The sequence below is a fragment of the Myotis yumanensis genome, unplaced genomic scaffold (genome assembly GCF_028538775.1).
Source record: "Myotis yumanensis isolate MYYU_CA2020_CCGP unplaced genomic scaffold, mMyoYum1.0.hap1 SCAF_5, whole genome shotgun sequence".
Classification (NCBI taxonomy): Eukaryota; Metazoa; Chordata; class Mammalia; order Chiroptera; family Vespertilionidae; genus Myotis; species Myotis yumanensis.
The window spans coordinates 76,532,632-76,552,836 of record NW_027223756.1 but is presented as its reverse complement, the minus strand read 5'-3'; the positions used below and the strand labels follow the sequence as shown (position 1 = coordinate 76,552,836).

The window sequence follows — 20,205 nt, the reverse complement described above, 5'->3', positions numbered from 1 at the left end:
AGGACAGCTTCTTTTTATTTCCTCCGGCAGAACAGGCCCTCTGGGAGCCAGCTCCAGGCCCTCTGTCCTGCCTTTGTCACTCCCGGGGCCTCCCTCCAGCCCCACAGAGAGGGAGGCTCAGAGCACTGTCTCCGTCATGCGGCGGTCATCCAGGAACTGGGTGAGGAGTTTGGGGACCTGTGGGCCTAACCCAGGGTCCACCCCCACTCCTGCTTCCTGGTGATCCGCCTCGGTCTCCTCCTTCCCCTGGTTCTCGGAGAAGTACAGGAATACCTAGCAGGTGGGTAGCCCGAGGGAACAAGAGGGGAAGTCAGCTGGAGAGCCCGGCCCCCAGCCCCACCATGGCCTCCAGCCCCTCCCGGGCGCTTTGGGCACCTCCTCCAAGGTGGTCTGGTTCACTGAGAAGTCCTCCACGCCTTGCTCTGCCCCGTGTGAGGCCAGCTCTTCAAAGACATGCGCTAGGGTGCAGCGCCCTCCTGGTGGCAGCTGGAAGCGCAGGCGACTTCCGTGAGCCTCCCGCAGCTCAGCCCCTGGGAACGTCGCTGCCATGAAGGCCATCACTGGCTCAGACTTCCCCATGGGCACTCGCAGGGTCAGCGTGTGGCCAGCACCGAATCTGGTGGTGAAGGGGGTGGTGGTGGTGGTGAAAGTGAAGTGGGGGTGGTAATGGTGAAGGGGTGGTGGTGAAGGGGGTTGGTGGTGAAGGGAGGGTTGTGGGAGGTCTGGGGGATGGGGGATTGTGAAGTTGGGAGTTGTGGGGGTTGGGGGAGGGTGAGGACACACCTACAGCCCAACCCACCCATCCCACCCTCCTCCTCTCTTCTGGCCCCACCCTCAATGCCAGGCCCCTCTTGACCCCACCCCGCTCCTCCATGTCCTTTAACCAGTTAACTGCCACGCATCCCCACTGCGTCTATAGACACTTGTGGCGTACAAAGGGTTAAAATGCTCATCCCTTCTCCAAGCTTTCCTCTCCCATGGCCCCACCTCCACCTGACTCCCCTACTCACCTGACCCTCCTCAACCTCCCCCCATGGCCCACCCTTACCCATAAGACTCCAGCCCACCTTGGTCCTGCCATGCCCGCTCAACATCTCCCCTGGACAGTCCATGACCCTCACCTGTTAGAGCCACGCCAGCCCTAACCTTAGCCTCTCTTCTGGCCCCACCCTTTTCTAGCCTCTTCCTGCCCCAGCACCAACCCTTGAGGGCTGGCCCAGCTCACCTGCCCTTGAGGTGCTGCGGGCTCCCCAGGCAGTGGAACCGCCCGTTCACCATGATGGCCAGGCGCGTGCAGAGTGCCTCACACTCCTCCATGCTGTCAGGGCCAAGTGCTGTGAGCTCCGGCCAGGCCCAGACCACCCACCCTCCCGGCTGGGACCAGGCTTCCACTCTGAACACGTGCAGCTGGGCCCAGACCTCTCCGTTCCCGGGTTTGCCCCGTGTCCTCACACCCGGGCCCCGCAGCCGCCCCAGGCTCAGGACCACCCATCCCGTGTAGCCCTAAGCCCTGAGTGACAGCCTCTCACTGGGGTCTGCCTCGCTCCCCAGAGCCTGGATGGGGGGTGGGGGCTGTGAAGGTGGGGAGTTGTGGGGGTTGGGGGATGGTGACTAGACACCCTGACCCACAGCCCGACTCACGCAGGGCCCACCTGTGCGAGGTGAGCACCACCGAGCGGCCCTTCCGCACCACAGCCAGGAGGCTGTTCCAGAGGAAGCGCCTGGCACTGGGGTCCATGCCGGTGGTTGGCTCATCCTGGTAGGAGGCCGGGGTAGGACTCAGTAGGACTGGCCCTGCCCCGCCCCGCCCCACCCTCACCCAGGCCTCAGTGCACACCCACCAGGAAGACCATCGTCGGATCTCCCACCAGGGCCACAGCTGTTGCCAGTTTCCTCTTGTAGCCGCCGCTGTAGGTGCCCGCGGGCTGGTCGGCATAATGCTGGAGCCCCAGGTTCGCCAGGCTCAAGCTTACTGTCTGTGGGCAGGCGGGGGAGGGGAAGTGTGAATGTGGGGGGACCAATTAAAGTTGAGGGGCCAGAGTAAGCAGGGAAGACCACTTAGCATGGAGAGCCAGAGTTAGCATGGGGGTGGCGAGTAATTGTGGGGGACCAGAGTCAGAAGGGGGCCAGCGTGAATGTGGAGGGACCAGAGTGTGCAGGTAGGACCAGAGTAAGTGTGGGGACCCAAGTGAGCAGGGGGGCCAGAGTGAGCCAGGAGGGCTACAGTGAACTGGGGGGGGCAGATGAACATGGGGGCAGAATGAGGGTGGGGCCAAAGTTAACAGGAGGATCAGTGTGAGCGAGGTAACCAGCATGAGTGGGGACCAATGTAAGGAGGGGACCAGAGTGAGTGAGGGGGAACCAGAGTGAGCGGGGGGGGGGGGGGGGGGGCAGAGTTAACGTGGGTGAGGGAGCCAGAGTGGTGGGTCCGTGTGAGCCAGGGGGATCCCACGTGTATGTGGCAGGGATCAGGGTGAGTGGGGGGACCAGAGAGAACAGGGGACAAGACTGAGTAGATGGGGCCCTACCCAGGTAGCTCAGTTGATTAGAGCATCGTCCCAATAAACCACGGCTGTGGGTTCAATGCCCGGTCTGAGTACACATAAGAATCAACCAATGAGTTGGTAGATAAAATCGATAAATCCAACCAATGAGTTGGTAGAAAATCGGTAAATCCATCCACCGATTTTTGGAATGTTTCTAGCTGGGTACATTTTTCTTCTCTTCATGTAGTTACAGAGGTACCTAGTTTATAGCTAGTATATGGTGTGCTGCTTGCTGGAAAGTTTAGTTTGGGCTCAGTTTGCTGGGGGTTGGATGAAGAGTGCTAAAACTACCTTTCCCATAAAACACTAGCCAGTTGCTCAGTGGTTAGATCGTTGGCCTGAAAACTAAAGGGTCGCTGGTTCAATTCTGGTCAAGGGCACGTATCTCAGGATTTTAGGCTTGATCCCCAGCCAGGAGGCAACCAATTAATCTCTCTCTCTCTCTCTCTCTCTCTCTCTCTCTCTCTCTCTATCTCCCCCTCCCTTCCACTCTCTAAAAATCATTGAAAAAAATATACTCAGGTGAGGAATGACAAAAAAAAGAACAACTCACAAAACACTGTGGCATCGACAGGCAAAGACAGATAAGGGGAGGAAGGAATCGTCACTCTCGTACTTCAGAGAAGTGTGCTGCACCAAGCAAATGGGAAAATGTCATTCTTCAGGGGGGAGGTGTGGTAGCAGGTGGATTCATTCTTGCCAGGTATTCATGCCTTTGTGTAGGCATCTGACAGGTATCTATTGATTGCCTACTGTGTACATATTACTGTGCCCTACGATGCCAGATTTCATACTCAACAAGTTCTGGATTCAAATATTAATAAAATAGACCTTCTCCTCTTAAATAAAAAAGAATCAACTAATGAGTACATAAATAAGTAGAATAACAAACCAATGTTTCTCTCTCTAAAATAAATTTTGAAAAAAGTGAGCAGTGAGAATGGGGGGAACCATGTAAGGAGGGGGCCAGAATGAGTCTGGGGGGACAGGACGAGAGTGAATGGGTAGGGGGGTGTCCAGCGTGAGCGTTGGGGGCCTTTGGTGGATCAGAGTGAATGTTGGATGACCCAAGTGAGGGTGGGACCAGGTGGGGGAAGCACAGTGAATGGGTGGAACCCCCTCAGGGCGGGACCAGAGAGAGGATAGGAATGGAGGGGCTAGGGCGAGAGTGGGGTAAAGGTCAATAAAGGGGGCAGGACCAGAATGAGAACAGGGTGGGACTGACACGTGGGTTGGGGCCACAGTGAATGAAAGATGGGACCCGACCCAGGGGCAGAAAGGCTCAAAGTCCTCAGTCAGAGTTGGAGTCACGGAGAGTGGAGACAGCCACAGACAGGAGAGAAGGGGCAGGTTCTGAGCAGCGGAGGGGGGCGTCCCAGAGCAGGGAGGTGGCAGATGCAGCTTGGATGACAGTAGAAAGCACAGTAGAAAAACAAAAAGAAAGCAAGCAAGCACAGTAGACCCACACAGATGTAGGAGCTGGGGGAGGAGAGAGAGGGCCAGGGGACCTGGGCTCCAGGCACGGCCAAGCAGAGCCAGTGTGGGCAGGGATCCAGAGGTCCCAGTAGAATAAGGGGCAGCGGTCACCTGGCCAATCTTGGCCTCGGGGATACCACGCAGGCGTGCAAACAGCTCCACGTGCTCCCGGCCTGTCAGCAGCTCAAAGATGGCATCCGACTGAGGACAGTAGCCCGTGCGACAGAGCGCTGTGGCTGGTTCCTGAGTGACGCTGAGGATAGAGGACAAGGGGCTCAGGGAACTGGCTAGGCCCCAGCCATGCTGGGGCAAACAGGGGTCTCATTCACCACCCAAGACCACTCTGTAAAGGGACCAGGGTGTCTTTGGGCCCACCCTGTCCATGTTTGGGGGTGTGGAGGCTCACAGCCTGCCCCACCCCTACCCAGAAGCCCCTTACCTGTGGCCTGCCAGTATGACCTCGCCCCTGCTGGGCAGTATGTCCCCAGTCACCATGCGAAACGTGGTTGTCTTCCCTGCTCCATTCACGCCCAGCAGCCCAAAACACTGCAATGGCACCCACAGAGGGAGTTCGACAAGGCCTCATTCCCCTGTGTCCCAGCACTTGTGATTCTGGGTGGATTTCTAAGTTTCTGTGTGTTGGGCTGTGAGCAAGGGAAACTCCTGGGTGTGTGGGGAGGCAGAAGGCTTTTGCTTAGCAAACAAGGGTTGTTGGCACATGGGATGTGTTTAATCAATCCTGGAGCACAGTAGGTATCCTACAGCAATTGCTCCATTCATAGAGGGCACAAGATTTCCAAATATTTCCTGCCATATGGGGAGTACTCAGGCTGGGTGCACAGTCAGCCCAAGGCGGAGAGGTTGGCTAGCACACAGTAATTACTTCATAACGGTTCCTGGCACATGTGTGGACACCGATAGGTGCTCAATAATGAATATGCTTGTCCTCAGTAGGGGCTTACTAATACCTTATTGCACACAGGAGGGTTCAATAAATGTAAGCATGCAGTAGGAGCTTAATGAGAGTTTGTTGGCTCAAAACAGGAGCTCAAGTGTTGAGCTCAATAGGTAGGTATTCAATAAAGGGCAGTGGGGCCCAGCCAGTGTGGCTCAGCGGTTGAGCGTCGACTATGAACCAGGAGGTCGTGGTTTGATTCCCGGTCGGGGCACATGCCCAGGTTTCGGGCTCAATCCTCAGTAGGGGGCATTCAGGAGGCAGCCAATCAATGATTCTCTCTCATCACTGATGTTTCTCTCTCTCTCCTTTCCTCTCTGAAATCAATCAATCAATCAATCAATCAATCAATCAATCAATCAATGGCAGTGTGTGCACAGTAGGGCAATCTCTCACTGCACCTGCACCAGGACCTCTATTCTGGACTCACCTCACCGGGGGGGATCCCCAAGCATAGACGGTCAACAGCCGGTATCTTCTGCCAGGGGTACACCTGGGAGAAGTGCAGGACCCTGAGAAATGTGAGTGGGCCAATGGGAGCCCCCCCACCTAGCACTCTGCACCCACCTTGGTTAGGTCCTGCAGTACCAACACGTCGCCCTGGGTGGCCCCTTCAACCACCCGCTCCCGCTCCCGAGCCACATCCTCATCCTCCTTTCCCAGTGGAAGCAGAGGTCTCAGCTTGGGTCTAGGAACAGAGACATCAGTGGGCCCAAAGCTGGACCCCAGCCCCCGCCACCCTTCCCTGGTCCCCACTGACTGTGGCAGGAGGCGGGTGCGGTGCTGCAGCAAAAGTGTAAAGAGGAGGAAGAGGGGCCCCTGCACCGCCATGGCCAAGAGGTTCTTGCCAACCACCTCCCAGCGCAGGGGCGACTGGAACTGCCCGTCTCCTGTGGGAAGAGGAAGGAGAGACTGGGTCCTTGGAGGGGCTTGGCTTCTGAGCCCCTTTTCATCTAAGTCACCTTCAGTTCTTAAGGGATCAGAAACTGGTTACGCCACTCAACTGGGGTCTAATTGTTATAGAAAACAATGATATCACCACCTCCCTTATTTAGGGCTTTAGACTTCTTGTGATATAACCCAAGATGGAATTAGCTTTTGTGGCTGCTTTTCTGAATCTCTAACTTGAGCCAAACTTGGGGCCACCTCAGCCCTCCGGTTCTCTTCCTGGGGTCTGCTGTTTATCCTTACCCTGTATAACTGATTCTTGGCTGACACTCCCCACCTGGAGGAAAGTTCTCACCTAAGCGCTCAAAGGCATCAGCCATGGCCTGATTCCTCACCATATCGATGAGCCCCCGACCCAAGCAGAAGTGGGGGAAGATAAGGAAAACCTGTTTCAGGATCCGGCTCACATTCTGCAGTTTCTGCTCAGGGGCAGGAAGGAGGAGGTGGGTCAGAGGCCAAGGCCCCAGCCCCACCCCAGCCTGAGGCCTAGCCTTGCAGAGTCCCACCTGATCAGAGAAGAGCTCAAGCACAAAGGTGGCCATGCTGCCATTGATGCCAATAAATAGGTTGATGCAGGTGAGCACCACGTAGGCCGTGCTGGGCACAGAGAAGAAGAAGGAGGCTGGGTACATGAGTGGTGTGATCGACCAGCTGCAGGGAAGCAACAGGAGTTGCCTGGTAACCACACAGATGGGGGCTGAGTAGCCCTGAGAGGAATACATATCTTCCCTCCCATAGTCTGCATTGTAGACCTATATTAATGAGTTGGGACAAGATGAGCTTTTAAGGCCACCCTGACACCCCACTGAATTAGATCTCACTTGGAGTTACCTCAGACCCCATATTCTTTCTTCTCCTTGGGAGCTACTTCAGAGTCCCATTTCCCTCAACAGTATTGGGGAAGGGGGTGTGGTCAGTAAGAACAGGCCATGAGGGTCTGGGGGCCTCACCCATATAGTATTAGCAATAGCAGGAGGGCAGGCAGGTTGGCAGGGGACACATATGCCTTCCGCTGAAAGGCCAGAAATATGAGCACCACGATGATTGCTGGCACCAAGTAGTTACACTGCATAGGAGACGGCAGTTACCCCATCAGTGTGCAGGGTTGGGAGCTGCCATCCTTAGCCCTGTCACCCACCCTAACCTCTCTGCATTCTAGGTATCAGGACATGAAGTCCCACAATCCCCAAAACTTCACCCCAGCCATCCTGGATAAGTCCCTGCCCAGAGGGGCCAGAACGGGCAATGGAGAATAGCAGCAGCTGGGCCCCCACCCCTCTGGGGAGTCCCCGCACCATGTCCCAGAGAAAGTTGCCAAGCCAGTAAAGAGTGGGGGATAGGCCCCCCATGAACTGCAGGTGTTTGGCTCGGGTGACACGCTCCTCAATGAGGACAAGGATGAAGCTGGCCGGGATGAAGGACATGGCGAAGACCACGCAGATGGAGACAAGCACGTCCACTGAGGAGGCCATCCTGGGGGCAGGGGCACATGAGCTGCTCAGGGCAGAGCTGCATTCCACTGATGGAACCAAGATCCACAGGGCTGGTTCAAGCCATTTTGGGATGAGGGTCGCTGGGTCATTTGGCAGGGAGAGGTTTCACAAGTCCCCAGTAAGATAAGGGTTTGTGTGATGAGTACACATGGGCCACTGGGGGAGACTTGAGCCCCCCCCGAACCCCACCCATCACCCAAAATTAACAGGGAAACTGAGGCGGGAGAGAATATGCAGGGCAGAAAGACTCACAGGGTGGCCTTAGATAGCTGCTCCTTAGTGAGGTTCAGGGGGTGGTTGAGTGTGGTGATACTGTGAGCATGGCGCGTGGGGCCTGGTGGCAGGCGGGCATGTAGGAGTGCATTGTGGGCTCGGTTGACAAAGGCCACCATGGCATGCCAGCCCTTGTTGTTGAACCAGATCTAAGATGGGGTCAGGGCCGAGGGTTAAGGGTGATAAGGTCAGCCCTGCCCCCACTAGCCACCTGTCCACTACCCCCAGTTCCCACCTTGAGGCTGTGCTGAGCGTCCAGGCCATGAGCCCATGCTATGAGGTTGTTCAGGAAGCGGTCGAGGGCCCCACCAGGTTGGGGGCTCAGCAGCACACGCAGCAACTCCAGTGAGCGCCCCACCTCACGCCCTGAGGATAGGCCCACATCTGGGGCTCCCAAGGAGATGCCCCCATACCTATGGGACATTGGGGGCAGGGAGGGGCAGCTGAGGGCCAGCAAGAATGGAATGGGAGAGCCCACGAGTGGAACGACACAGGGACGTAGGAGGGGAACCCAAGGCAGAGGCCCCTCCTCACCTGACCTCATCCACCCATTTCTTAGTCTTCAGGCTGAGAGAGAGACAGACAAAAAGACAGAGATGTGAGTGAGACAGAGTGCAAGATGCTGGAGGGTCTGGTGAGACAGCAAACAGGGGGTTGGGCAGGGAGGGCACTCAAGCCCAGGCATCCGCCCTGACCTCCCTGTGGACCAGACCACCTCCTCGACCTGAGGACCCAAACAGCCAGGCACACCAAGTCCTCCTGCTGCTCACCCCTGGTGCACTAGGCGTGGGTAGGTCTTGACCAGAAAGTCAGACAGGTTCCGGCCCGTCAGGTTCTGCACAATTTCACCCGAGTCGGTCAGAGCCTGAGGTGGTGGGGGGCCACCGGCTGCAGCTGGGCAGTAGGGAAGCAGGTGGCGGGTGCCAGACTGGCTGCACTGGCAGGCAGGGGATGGAAACTCCGGGGTCCAGTTGCCACTGGCCAAGACCTCCGCCACTTCTGTGGGAATCTTGGGCACTGAGAACCAGCAGACGGTGGGCTGCGTACACTTGGGGGGCCTGTGGAATGGGGCAGAACTGTGGGCATGCAGCTTCCGGAACATGGAGGCTCCCAGGTCCCAAGCAGGCATAGAGGGTGCCAGCTTGGGACCTGGGCACCCCCGGGCCCACTGGCCAGAGCCCAGATAGGGAAGCCACGGCTAGAGAAGAGCTAGGTCCAGGCTGAGGAACTCACCTTTGGGAGCTGTTATGCAAGTAGGGGTTCTCCAATCCTGCCTCCTCCAGCAGTGCCTCCAGCAGGTGGGCACCCTCGGGGCTCCCTGGAGCATCCTCACTGTGGGGGGTGCGGGGTCAGGGCTGCGTCCATGGGTCCCTGGTCCTCCCACCACCAGCTCTCTCTTCTCTGCACCAACCTGAAGAAGGATACCTGGGCACCATACATGCTGGGACTGAGCTGCAGAGCTGGGTAGTACTGGAAAGGCGGCACGATGAGGCTGAACATCAAAGCCAGGGCCACAAACAGGGCAGGCAGCAGGATCTGAAGGACCGGCCATTAGCTGCCCTCCCCACCTATCTGCCAGTCTCACCACACCTTTTCCTGCTCCCACTCTACAACCATCCGTGGCTCCCCAGTGCTTTCAATAAAGGCGTGCAGGGCAGGGGATATGCCTGAGGTTAGGCAGTTGAATTAGACCGAGTATCCTCCCTAGTGTCCATCCCCCTTCACCTGTGAGAACAGACCACGGCGGCTACGGGAGGCAAGCAGAAAGCGCTTGAGAAGCAGGGCTCGGAGCTGCTGGCGGGTCAGTGTCCAGCCCTGTACCCGGCCCACGATGTCCGGCCCAGAGACCTGCAGGGCCTGTGTCTCTGGGGCAGAGTCAGCTGTGGGAATGGGAGGGTCAGGTGTTTGTGCTATGGGGACTGGGAGAGGCCATGGTGCCACAGGGTCAGGGTGGGGCAACTCACCCAGGTCCCTATCCTCCAGGCCTGACTCCTCTGGCAGAATCCTGAGCCCCTGGGTCACCTTTGGTTGAGTAATGCCTACACGGGGGTGTTGTCCGTGGCGACCATCTGTGGGACCACCAGGGGACCAGGTCAGGGGGCACAGATGAAGGGGATCAGGAGTCAGAGATGGAGGTCAGGGTTATGCCTTGGGCCAGACTCAGCCCAGAACTGGGACTTGGTATAAAGTGAGGTCCAACCCTGGACCAGTGTCGGGGGTCTAGGACAGAGACCTGCAGCCGCTCCCTCTGGGTCTGTGTCCACAGCACCGTCTTTTACCACCTTCAGGAAGATCTGGGGAGACAGAATAGGGGGCTCAAAGCCTGAAGACCCGCAGGAGGGAGCCAGGGACTCAATCCCCTCCCATCCTCAGTTTCTCCAAGGGACTCCAAGTCTCCAGGCATCCACCAGGGCCCCGCCTCCTCCCTGGAGTGCTGGCTGTAGATAAGCAGACTCCTCCTCACTCCAGGCAGCCCTCCCCCAGCAGCCGCACCTCCTCGAGGCTGGTGTCAGAGATCCCATAGCCGGCCAGCCCCAGCTCCCCCAGTCGCTGGTCCAGCTCACGGAAGAGCTTGGCGAAGCTGCCATCCAGGGCACCCTCATAGGGCAGCACCAGCAGCAGCTCGTGCGATAGGTCCTCGACCACCTGTGCCCCGGGCACCTGGTGCTGCACCACTGCCAGCAGGCGGGGTGTACCTAGGTGAGCAGGGGTGTGTATCAGGGGCCCTGGCTCCCGCCTCACCCCTCTCATCCCAGCCTCCCTGGGGAAGGGACTTGGGTGACTCACAAGGGACTGAGCCTGTGGACAGAGGAGGGTCAGGGTTAAGCACCCAAGGGCAGGATTGGATCTGGGATCAGAGCTGGAGCGCACCCAAGGTCAGAGGTCAGAGGTAGGTTTTTGGGCTCAGCCCAGGGTCAGGGGTCCAGTCTGGGGTCATAAAGCCCTGTTGCCCTCAACCAAGCCACTGCCACCCACCGGCCCCTCCCTCTGGCTCTCCTACCCCGGCCCTCACCAGCCCTGCTGCCATGGCTGCCCAGCTCCCTCTCCTGCCTGGCATCCACGCTGTCCTTCAAGTCAGTGTCACCCTGCAGGCAGAGGGGCACCAATTGACATGGCCTTTGGGGCTGGATAGAGCCCTTAGGGGTTGGGGGACTAAGGTCACCCCCAGCCCTTACCTTTGTGCTGGTGGCCAGGGACTGGGGACACTTTGCCAGCCTCAGGTAGTAGCCAGATCCCAAGCGACGGCGCAGGAAGAGAGGGGAGCCACAGCAGAGTAAGTGGCCACCTGCCACCACTGCTATCCGGTCGCCCAGTAGCTCCGCCTCATCCAGGTGGTGGGTAGAAAGGATCAGTGTGCGACCTGGGCACAGGGACCCAACATACATGTATCATCAGGTCATCCGGTCTTTGCCTATGTTGTAGCCTCTGACAAGAATTGCCTGCCCCGCCGAAACCGGTTTGGCTCAGTGGATAGAGCATCGACCTGCGGACTGAAGGGTCCCAGGTTCGATTCCGGTCAAGGGCATGTACCTGGGTTGCGGGCACATCCCCAGTGGGAGATGTGCAGGAGGCAGCTGATCGATGTTTCTCTCTCATCGATGTTTCTAACTCTCTATCTCTCTCCCTTCCTCTCTGTAAAAATCAATAAAATATATAATAAAAAAAAAAAAAAAGAAAAGAAAAAAAAGAATTGCCTGCCCCATGTGGCAAACTCCTACTCATCTCTCAAAACCCATCCCTGTCCGCCAGCAAGGCTCAGTGGTTGAGCGTCGACCTATGAACCAATTCCCGATCAGGGTACATGCTGGGTTGTGGGCTCGATCCCCAGTGTGGGGCATGTAGAAGGCAGCCGATCAATGATTCTCTCTCATCACTGATGTTTCTAACTCTCTCGCCCTCTCCCTTCCTCTCTCTAAAAGCATTAATAAAAACATTTAAAAACAAAACAAATAAACAAAAAAACTACATCCCTAACACTTCCTCCTGAGAAGCCTTTTCTCCTTGTGAGAAACCTTTTTTTTTTTTTAAATATATTTTTGTTGATTTCAGAGAAGAAGGGAGAGAGAGAGAGAGATTGAAAGATCAATGATGAGAATCATTGATCAGCTGCCTGCGCACCCCTACTGGGGATCAAGCCCGAAACCCAGGCATGTGCCCTTGACCAGAATTGAACCCGGGATCCTTCAGTCCTCAGGCCGATGCTCTATCCACTGAGCCAAAGCAGCCAGGGCTTTTGTGAGACTTTTTATAAGCCTTTATTTGAGCCAAACTGAGGACATATGCCAGGGAGCTTGCCAGGGAACAAGGACTCAAATGTTCCTCTCCTGTTTTTCAGTCAAGCTAGTTTCCCAGTCGGCAGAGCCTTTGAAGATATCCAGTTAAAACTTCGCACCCTTGGCCTGGCCGGTTTGGCTCAGTGGATAGAGTGTTGACCTGCGGACTGAAAGGTCCTAGGTTCGATTCTGGTCAAGGGCACATGCCCAGGTTGTGGGCTCGATCCCCAGTGGGGGGTGTGCAGGAAGCAGCTGATCAATGACTCATCATTGAGGTTTCTACCTCTCTCTCCCTCTCCTTTCCTCTCTGGGGTCAATAAAAGTATACTAAAAAACAAAAACACTTTGCACCCTTACTTATCGCTGGGGCAGACAATGAAGAAAAGTGCCACTAAAAAGAAACACACCAAAAAACAAAACAAAACAAAGAACAAACAAACCACTTCAAGCGGCAACCCGCCGAGAACAAACAGAAACCTTTTTCTGGCCCCTCAGGCAGAATCCAGGAGAACCTGTGCTGCCCGCAGCTTTTACCTTCCCGGTATTTCAGCAGCAGCTCCCAAATGTTGCGACGGGAAGCAGGGTCCACACCAGCTGTGGGCTCATCCAGGATAACGACTCGGGAGCCACCCACAAAAGCAATGGCCACTGAGAGCTTTCGTTGCATCCCTCCTGGGCGGGACAAGGGCCTGCATTTCAGCGCCACCCCTCCAGTCTTGAACAGGGCTTCCTCCCCTTTCCCTGCCCCTTTCCTCACCCACCTTGACCCCAGCACCTGGCTTACTCTGGGTGCCCCAGATCTCCTCTGGCTGCCTACTACCCTTGGATAAAGTCCCAGCCCCCTCTCCAGCCTCATCTCCACCAACCTGACCTGGAGGCTCCTCCCCAAGCGGGGCTCACCTGAGAGGTGGCGTGTCTGTGCATGCCGCCTGGGGACAAGCCCTACATCCCGCAGCAGAAGGTCCTGCTCTGGGCCCACGGCAGCCGCACTCAGACCCTTCAGCCGACCGTAGAACCAGATGTGCTCGTCCACAGTCAGCCTGCAGCCACAGGCAGAAACAGTGGCCACCATAGCAGGCGGGGTCTTAGAGAACACCCAGCCCCTCCCTCCGCTGTACCCCAGGCCTCTCAGGACTCACAGGTCAAACAGCACATTGTACTGAGGGCAGACGCCCAGGTGGGGCCGGATGGCTGCCATGCCGGACTGGACGTCATGGCCCAGGACGTAGGCGGAGCCAGCAGTGGGTGGAAAGAGGCCACTCAGGACGGACCTGGGGGTGCAGGGGTCTCAGAGCATCTGTTCCTTCAGAAGTGGAAACTGAGGCCCCCAAAGAAGGGGCACCAGCATTTATGGAGCACCGATTGCATGCCCAGGCCAAGGTGGAGTTGTATCTCTATTTTATAGGAGGAAAACTGAGGATCAAAGAAAATACTGTTACCTGCCTATCACACACCCAAAGTGATCTGGGGGGTCACACTCCCAATGCAGAGATGGGAACCTTCTGGCCCCAGATGCCTTTCACTTTAACCAGATAAGCAAACAGGCCGGTGGGGGGGGGGGGGTGTGTGTGGCCACTCACATTGTAGTTGTCTTGCCGGCACCGTTGGGGCCCAGGAAGGCGGTGATGTGGCTCTGGTAGAAGTCCAGGCTGAGCCCGTAGAGGGCCGGTGTTGGGTTGCCAGGAAAGCGCTTTTCTAGGCCCCGTATGGAGACCCCTGGAATCAGGTCGGACGGAGCCTCCTCCACCAGCTCTGGGGAGAGAGGGCAGTCAGCGGCGGAGCCCTTGGGCAGCCATTAGAACCTGTCTGTATAGTCAGGGACCTGTCAGGCTACAGTTTAAGGGAGGTAGGGAAGCCACCAGGGATGCGGAGAGCTGAAGTTGTCCAGAGATGGGGATCTGACTGGGTTTTGGAGGGGCCGTAGGGTCCAGCTGGGGAAGCAGCTAGTAAGGCTTGTTTCCTCACCCTGTGGGTCCTGCCAGGCTGGGGGCAGGTCAGAACTCTTGGGGGGTCTAGGCCCAAACCAGTAGCTCCTCCGAAAGGGAAAGTTCCATGGCTCAGGGATCCCATACTGGCCTGGGGGAAGCAGTGCTCAGTTATCCTTTGAGCCTCGTTCCCCTGGAGGATTCCAGGCATCCAGGAAAGGAGGGACTGGGAGACCCCGCCCACCTTCCCCAGGCTGTCCTCAAATGCAGCCACCTGTGTGCATGTGTCAGGAAGCCCCACCCTCTCACCCGCCCCTCCGCCCAGCCTCCCTGGTACAGGGGAACACAGTCAGGAGTCCCTACTCATAGAGTCCACCTGGGCACACAGTCTCCAGGTACCAAGTGGTGAGACCATAGAGTACGGCATCCAGCAGCAGAAGGCCCGAGACCTGGGCCAGGCTAAAGACGTCAGCTGCAGGCCCAGTGCCCATGTTGTGCCACTGTGCGCCCTCGCCTTGCTCCTCCAGCAGCGCCAGGCTCTCACAGCCGAAGCCAAAGGCCACAGGTGATAGAATGCTCTGCGGGTGGGGGCAGAGGCAGGTGGGTCAGAGAGTGAAGGCGGCAACCGTCCTGTGCCTCACCCGGGCCCAGCTCTCACCATGGCCACGCGGCCGCCCGCGGGCAGCTGGTCCCTCCAGGCCACGCACAGCACGTAGGGCAGATAGAGCACGAAGTACATGAGGCCCCCGCAGGCGGCTGCCAGGTTGGCCTGGGAGAAGAAGACGCTCAGCAAGAAGCTCTGGACCACCGTGGCCACAGCGAAGGCGGCCAAGAACAAGAAGAGTATGACCGGGTGGCTATAGGGGAGGATGTCCCCAAGCTGCAGGAGACAGAGGGGACTGGGATGAGACCCAGGTTTGCCCAGGTGTACGCACCCGCACGAGGCTCCTCCTGCTGTTACCCTCCTCTGCGGGCACACCCCCACCCCGCAGCCAGGAAGACATGGCGCCCCCACCTTGAGCACCATCACCAGCAGTGCAGTGCTGAGAAGGAAGGGCCCAAGGCAGCTGAGGAACCAGCCCAGCCACAGCACAGCACGGCTGAGCCCCATGGCGTGCATGGTGTAGCGCAGCCGCGTCTCCTTCTCCCGCACCAGGGCCTTCACGGTCAGTGACACTGAGTAGATCCAGGCCAGTGTCAGGAAGAGTGGCAGCGACCGGCTCAGCACACGCAGGAACCTGGAGCAGCAGGGGTGGAGGCTGGAGACCCTGTGCAGCCCCCATCTGACACTATGGTTCCCGCCCCACGATCCTAAGGCATATGGACATTTGTCCTCTCTTATCCTCGGACCCTTCATTCAGCCTAAGGGTCCCAGCTGTCAGCACAGGCCATATTCTCTCTGTGCCAGGGAACCCCAGACCCTGAGAGGTCCCTGTTCCTTCCTCTACAGGTCTCTGGGGGGTGGCCCACCTAAGCCTTGACTTCATGAATGTTCCAAATGGAGACCAGCTCCCACCTGAGACCTGGTACCTGCAGCTGGGGAATGAGTGGGGAGGGGGCACTCACCCGTCATCCACGTAGCACGGGTAGGGCATCTGCTGCAGGTAGAGGTTGGCACGGGGTGCACTGCCACTGAGCACACGCACTGCTGCATGCTCCAGCAGGTCCTGCAGGTACACGAAGCCACCCCACACATAGCGCAGGTCTGTCAGGGGGTCAGCGTCCGGGCCAGGTTCCCAAAACCTGCAAGGAGCACAGTAGCTGGCTGCAGGGACCGGCTGGAAACACCACCCTCCACCCTGTGCCCATTTTACAAATTTAGTTCTGTCCACACCCACAGGCTCAACTACAGGCCTGGCTGGGCCTGCTACCCAATTGTCCCAGCACCCACTCCCATGCACCACAGAAGCCCAGGCGTTAAGCCCACTCACCAACCCCTTCAGCAGGCCCATTACACAACCTAGGCCCCGCCAACATGGACCCCCAATTGGTCTAAGGCAGTGGTTCCCAACCTTCTGGCCCTTTAAATACAGTTCCTCATGCTGTGACCCAACCATTAAATTCTTTTCGTTGCTACTTCATAACTGTAATGTTGCTACTGTTATGAATCGTAATGTAAATATCTGATATGCTGGATGGTCTTAGGCGCCCCCTGGGAAAGGGTCGTTCAACCGCCAAAGGGGTCGAGACCCACAGGTTGAGAACCGCTGGTCTAAGGACTCAATCAGACGCTGCCTGCCTGGTCTCTAATGGGTGATGGGGGATGAGTGATGGGCCGAATGCCCTGGCCTCATCCATCACGTGGCCACACTCCCACCTGTCCCTGATCTTATTGGTTTTGACGACATTGTCAATGTCCATGCGGATCTTGATGAGCACGTGGCCTGGGCCGCGGAGCAGCTCTTCGTCCCGGGAATCCTCGGGGCCCAGGAAGACAACCCCTGCCCAGAAGCGGTGTTCGGCAAGCAGCTCCAGAGCCCGCTCTACCAGGGCCGCCTCCGAGGGTGCTGCCTCCAGCTTGTCCAGGCTCACGCACTGGAGAGGGTACAAGGCCTGGGTCAGAGGGGCCCTGGTCCTGTCCTGGACCTTGGGGCTGAGCCGGGCTTTCTCCCAGGGCAGGGCCCACCCCTCCAGCAGATCCCCCCACAGGACAGGCTAGCTCTCCCCATTCCCAAGTGGATGGCCTCTCACCTCCATAGCACGGCCCAGTATGCCCACCAGAAGCTCCACATCTGCATAAGCTTCCTTCCAGCTGTAGCCACCGCTAGAGGGATCCAGAAAGGCTTGAAGAGCTTCCGCCTGGTGCAGGCCTCTGGGTCCTGGCTGCCTCTTTCCTTTGTTCTGAATTTGCAGGAGCCTCTGGGGAATGAGAAGGGAACGTGGCGGTCTGCATGGGGCACTCCTTGTCTTGTTACCCCTCTTCCCGTCCCTAGGGCCTGTCCTCAACATGGAGGTCACATCGCACCTCCACACCCTTGCCCAGGAGGCCCTGCCCTGCCCTGCCCTTTGCCCTAATTCTCAGCAGGGGGTGATAGGACTGGGCAGGCTGTAGATAACTCTGCCACCCTCCGTTCTGGGCCCACCTGCAGCATGGCTATATTTGCACTGTCATTCAGGAAGTTGAAGAGCTGGGGTCCCAGCAACCCCCACACCTCCTGGAGGTCCTTCAATACAGTCAGCTCCTGGAAGGTCCGGTTCACCTGGGGGAGACAGGAGCCCAGATCAATGCCATGCTCACCCATTCACCACCCATCTTCTGACAGAGGACCCCTGTCCACTTCTTTCTCCTCCACTTTGTTCCATCCTTCTCTCAGGCCTGGCCCTCATCCCCTGAGCTGAGGGAGGGACCAGGGACCCCTCCCACCCTGACCTGTGCCATCAGCTGCCGAGTGAAGGGTGTGTCAGGTGCAAACAGCAGTTTCCCCAGGACCAGTGGCTTCAGGCGCTTCCAGAGCAGCTGCATGTCCAGGATCCCCATCATCTCAGCACAGGCAGGGCCTGGTCAGAGGTGCCATGAGGCCATGCCCCCACACCCACACTCCACTTCCCAAACTGGGCAGCCAAGGTCAATCACTTACTCAGGCCATGGTCAGGTAGGGCTGGCTCCTGCATCACCACCTCCTCCGGGTCACTGGCCTCATACCTGTTGAGGGAGGGCCTCCTAGGGACTCTAGGCCCCTTGTCCCCACAGAAGGCTTCTAACACTGCTTCCAGGGGGACATCTGTCTGCCGGGGTCTCCGCAGTAGTGCCTGAAGCTCTGCCAGGCTGGGAAGCACCAGGAGCTGGAGAGAGGTCACCAGAGGGGGCTGGCAGTCCTCCCTCCAGCACAATCCCACCGCCAATTCTTAACCAGGGCAGGACATCCCACCAGGAGCACCTTCTCCCTCTCTTTCTGCCCAAATTCCCCCCCAAAAATCTTACCCAAGGTGAGTACCCAGGACTACCCTGTCACCTCCCCATCTGGCAGCCTGCCCCTCTAGTTTCCGGCATGGGGTGGAGGATGAGGGGCCTCTTACTTGCTGGGCCAAGTCCTCTGCTGCTTCCACAACGCTGCCCACTGACTCTTGGGCTTGGTCTAGCAGAGATCTCAGGGACTCCTGGGGAGAAAGATAACAGGATGACAATGACCTTGTTTGAGGTCTCACCAGAGGGCACTTTGCCAGGCAGCTTATACTACGGGTACAGACCCCATTTTATAAACGGGGAAACTGAGGCTCCAAGAGGCACTTGGACTTGCTCAAGGTCTCAAAGCCTAGAGTCCACCACCATGCCAGACACAGCCTGTCCAGGTTCCAGACACAGCCCAGACAAAAGCCTGGAGGCTGGAATCAACTGCCCTGGGAGGGAGTCACCTGGCCCAGAATGGGGCAGTGCCGGGACTTCCTGGGAGCAGGGTCTCAGAGTCATTTCACCCAGCCCCACCTCACCCCTCGCAGCAGTGTTCCCAGCAGCTCAGTAGCCAGGGATGGTCTCTCCTGCAGCTGATCACTTGACTGGGGCCAGACTGTAGGAGGCACACAGGAAGCACAGGGTTAGGCAATGTTTAGCCTGAAACATCACCACCTGTGCCCATTTCACAGCCAGGCAGGTGGAGGCTCCAAGCTCAGCACCACCTACCAGAAGACCCAGGCCTCCCACTTGCTCCTAGTGCAGTCCGTAACTTGGGTATCAGCTTCCCCAGGCTGGCCAGCATCCTGTGGGCCCTGGGGCTCCCCAGCATAGCACGGACATCTGCCAGGAGCCGGGAGACCCTGGGGACACAGAGAGGGCGGGAAGCAGGGGCTCAGTGGGCATCCCCGCACCCACCAGTGGCCTCCGGACCCACAGCGCTTGCTCACAGGGAGTCATTAAAGTTGTTGAGGACACCTGGCTCCTCACTGGGCGTGTGCCGAGGGAAACAGGTGTTGTTCAGGTTGCAGATGAGACCCTGGAGCCAGGACACGGTGCCTGCAGAGGGCAGCGGCTTGCTGGGGAAGTGGCCTGCGGGAATGCCAGGTGTTACGGGCCTTGTCAGAGTCCTCACCATGATCCCACTCAGCCATTTATGGGTGCTGGGTCTGTGCTCTCTGGTGTTTGCTCACTGGGGCCCCTGTGCATAGGGTGACTCCCTTGCCTCCCCCGCTACGAAAGCACCTGGACCCTGGAGGGGGCTTACATTCATGCTGCTCCAATGGGGGGTGGGAAGAGCGGACGGCCACCAGGATTAAGAAGAGGAAGAGAGGCCACAACAACTCCACCAGGAGCTGGATCTGGGGTAGAGAGAACAAGCAGGACAGTCGGCAATAGTGGGGAGTGCTTGGGCCGTGCCCAACCTGTCCCAAACGCCTGGGCTTTACCGGCTGTCTCTTGCGATACAGGAAATTCTTCCAAAGCAGCAGCATCAGCTGTGTCCAGAAGGCCATGGTGGAAATAGACAGGAGACAGGACCGCGGGGTCAGGCTGAAGAATGTGCTGTGCAGCTGCGGGCAACTCCCTGTCCCTCTCGGAACTTCATTGCGCTATTCCATTGTGCAGAATTTTCTGGACATCTGCTTAGAGCTAGGCAAACAGTAAGCACTTATCTAAGTGCTTGCTCCCCGAAGGGAACCAATGGGAGCCCTGCCTGAAGTCATCCTTACATATGATTGGTTACCAGGGCTGTCACTCCCTGTAGTGCGGGTGGAAAAGGCTATCAACTAATTATTGGGGGCGGGGCCTCAGCGTAACTCTTTCATCACCAGGCTCTACCCTAAGCCCACTTGGGGGCCTCCAGATCCTGGCCTCCAATCTCATCCTTGACCAGGGGAAGGATCCGCCCGCCCTTCCCCAGTGATAATAGCAAAGTATTTACTGTGAACATTTACACGCCTGGCTGGAAGAGGGGGCAATTCAGGAGCCCAGAGACAGGCAGTCATCCAGCCGGATGCGGACTCCCGCTCTACCTACCCCTCATGTATTATTTATCGCTCAGGAGACCGCCAAGATCTAGAAAACGGGTTAGGAGAAGGGACAGTGATGGAGGCTCCTGGAACCGGTGATCCTGACCCCATCACTTGCTCGGAATTGTCCAGCTCTGGCCTATTTCATTACTGCACAGATGGGGAAACTGAGGTCGCCAGGGGGACTGGGAGTGGCCACAGCTCACATACAAAGGGGCTGCAGGGTACCTCCGACCCCCACTCTAGAACGCTCCTTAACCTAAAGCGGGACCTGGGGGAGCGGCCTCCCTCCATTGGTACAACGCGGGCAGGTGTGGAGGGGTTCCAACCAGGAAAGGGGCTGCAGGTGTAGGTTGGCCACACCCCTCTCAGGTGAGTCTAATGCCCAAACTCCCC

At 57.8% G+C, this 20,205-nt stretch overlaps 1 protein-coding gene across 6 annotated transcripts; it reads right to left on the bottom strand.

Annotated features, from left to right (window-relative positions):
• ABCA7 (ATP binding cassette subfamily A member 7) lies at positions 1 to 19,408 on the bottom strand. 6 transcript variants are annotated; one of them, XM_070415636.1, is made up of 46 exons: positions 19,228 to 19,408; positions 19,047 to 19,140; positions 18,730 to 18,871; positions 18,509 to 18,642; positions 18,319 to 18,395; positions 17,908 to 17,988; positions 17,469 to 17,673; positions 17,261 to 17,388; positions 16,974 to 17,090; positions 16,582 to 16,749; positions 16,208 to 16,425; positions 15,457 to 15,633; positions 14,906 to 15,128; positions 14,549 to 14,770; positions 14,267 to 14,468; positions 13,931 to 14,041; positions 13,546 to 13,717; positions 13,105 to 13,236; positions 12,866 to 13,005; positions 12,500 to 12,637; positions 10,868 to 11,052; positions 10,705 to 10,777; positions 10,185 to 10,387; positions 9,925 to 9,985; positions 9,656 to 9,760; positions 9,417 to 9,571; positions 9,103 to 9,227; positions 8,925 to 9,023; positions 8,462 to 8,749; positions 8,226 to 8,258; positions 7,927 to 8,104; positions 7,671 to 7,840; positions 7,221 to 7,398; positions 6,876 to 6,991; positions 6,432 to 6,576; positions 6,221 to 6,344; positions 5,738 to 5,867; positions 5,545 to 5,665; positions 5,408 to 5,470; positions 4,462 to 4,568; positions 4,134 to 4,275; positions 1,842 to 1,976; positions 1,653 to 1,756; positions 1,226 to 1,318; positions 376 to 616; positions 1 to 273 (listed from the first exon to the last, which is right to left on the bottom strand). In XM_070415636.1, exons 1-46 carry the CDS (start codon positions 19,291 to 19,293, stop codon positions 118 to 120), a joined length of 6,477 nt encoding a protein of 2,158 aa, XP_070271737.1. In that variant the 5' UTR covers positions 19,294 to 19,408; the 3' UTR covers positions 1 to 117. The 6 variants fall into 6 exon arrangements, with proteins under 6 accessions (XP_070271737.1, XP_070271733.1, XP_070271734.1 ...); XM_070415632.1 differs by having other exon boundaries at positions 12,500 to 13,005; XM_070415633.1 differs by having other exon boundaries at positions 5,545 to 5,867.
• Positions 19,409 to 20,205: the final 797 nt, after the last annotated feature.

Excerpts from the sequence above, each read along its gene's own strand:
- ABCA7 (XM_070415631.1), bottom strand. The coding sequence starts at position 19,293 with ATGGCCTTCTGGACACAGCTGATGCTGCTGCTTTGGAAGAATTTCCTG. Across the intron at positions 16,426-16,581 it reads TACTGGGCCGTGCTATGGAG|TGCGTGAGCCTGGACAAGCT; the intron begins GTGAGAGGCCAT and ends TACCCTCTCCAG. Across the intron at positions 5,868-6,220 it reads TGATGCCTTTGAGCGCTTAG|GAGACGGGCAGTTCCAGTCG; the intron begins GTGAGAACTTTC and ends CTCTTCCCACAG.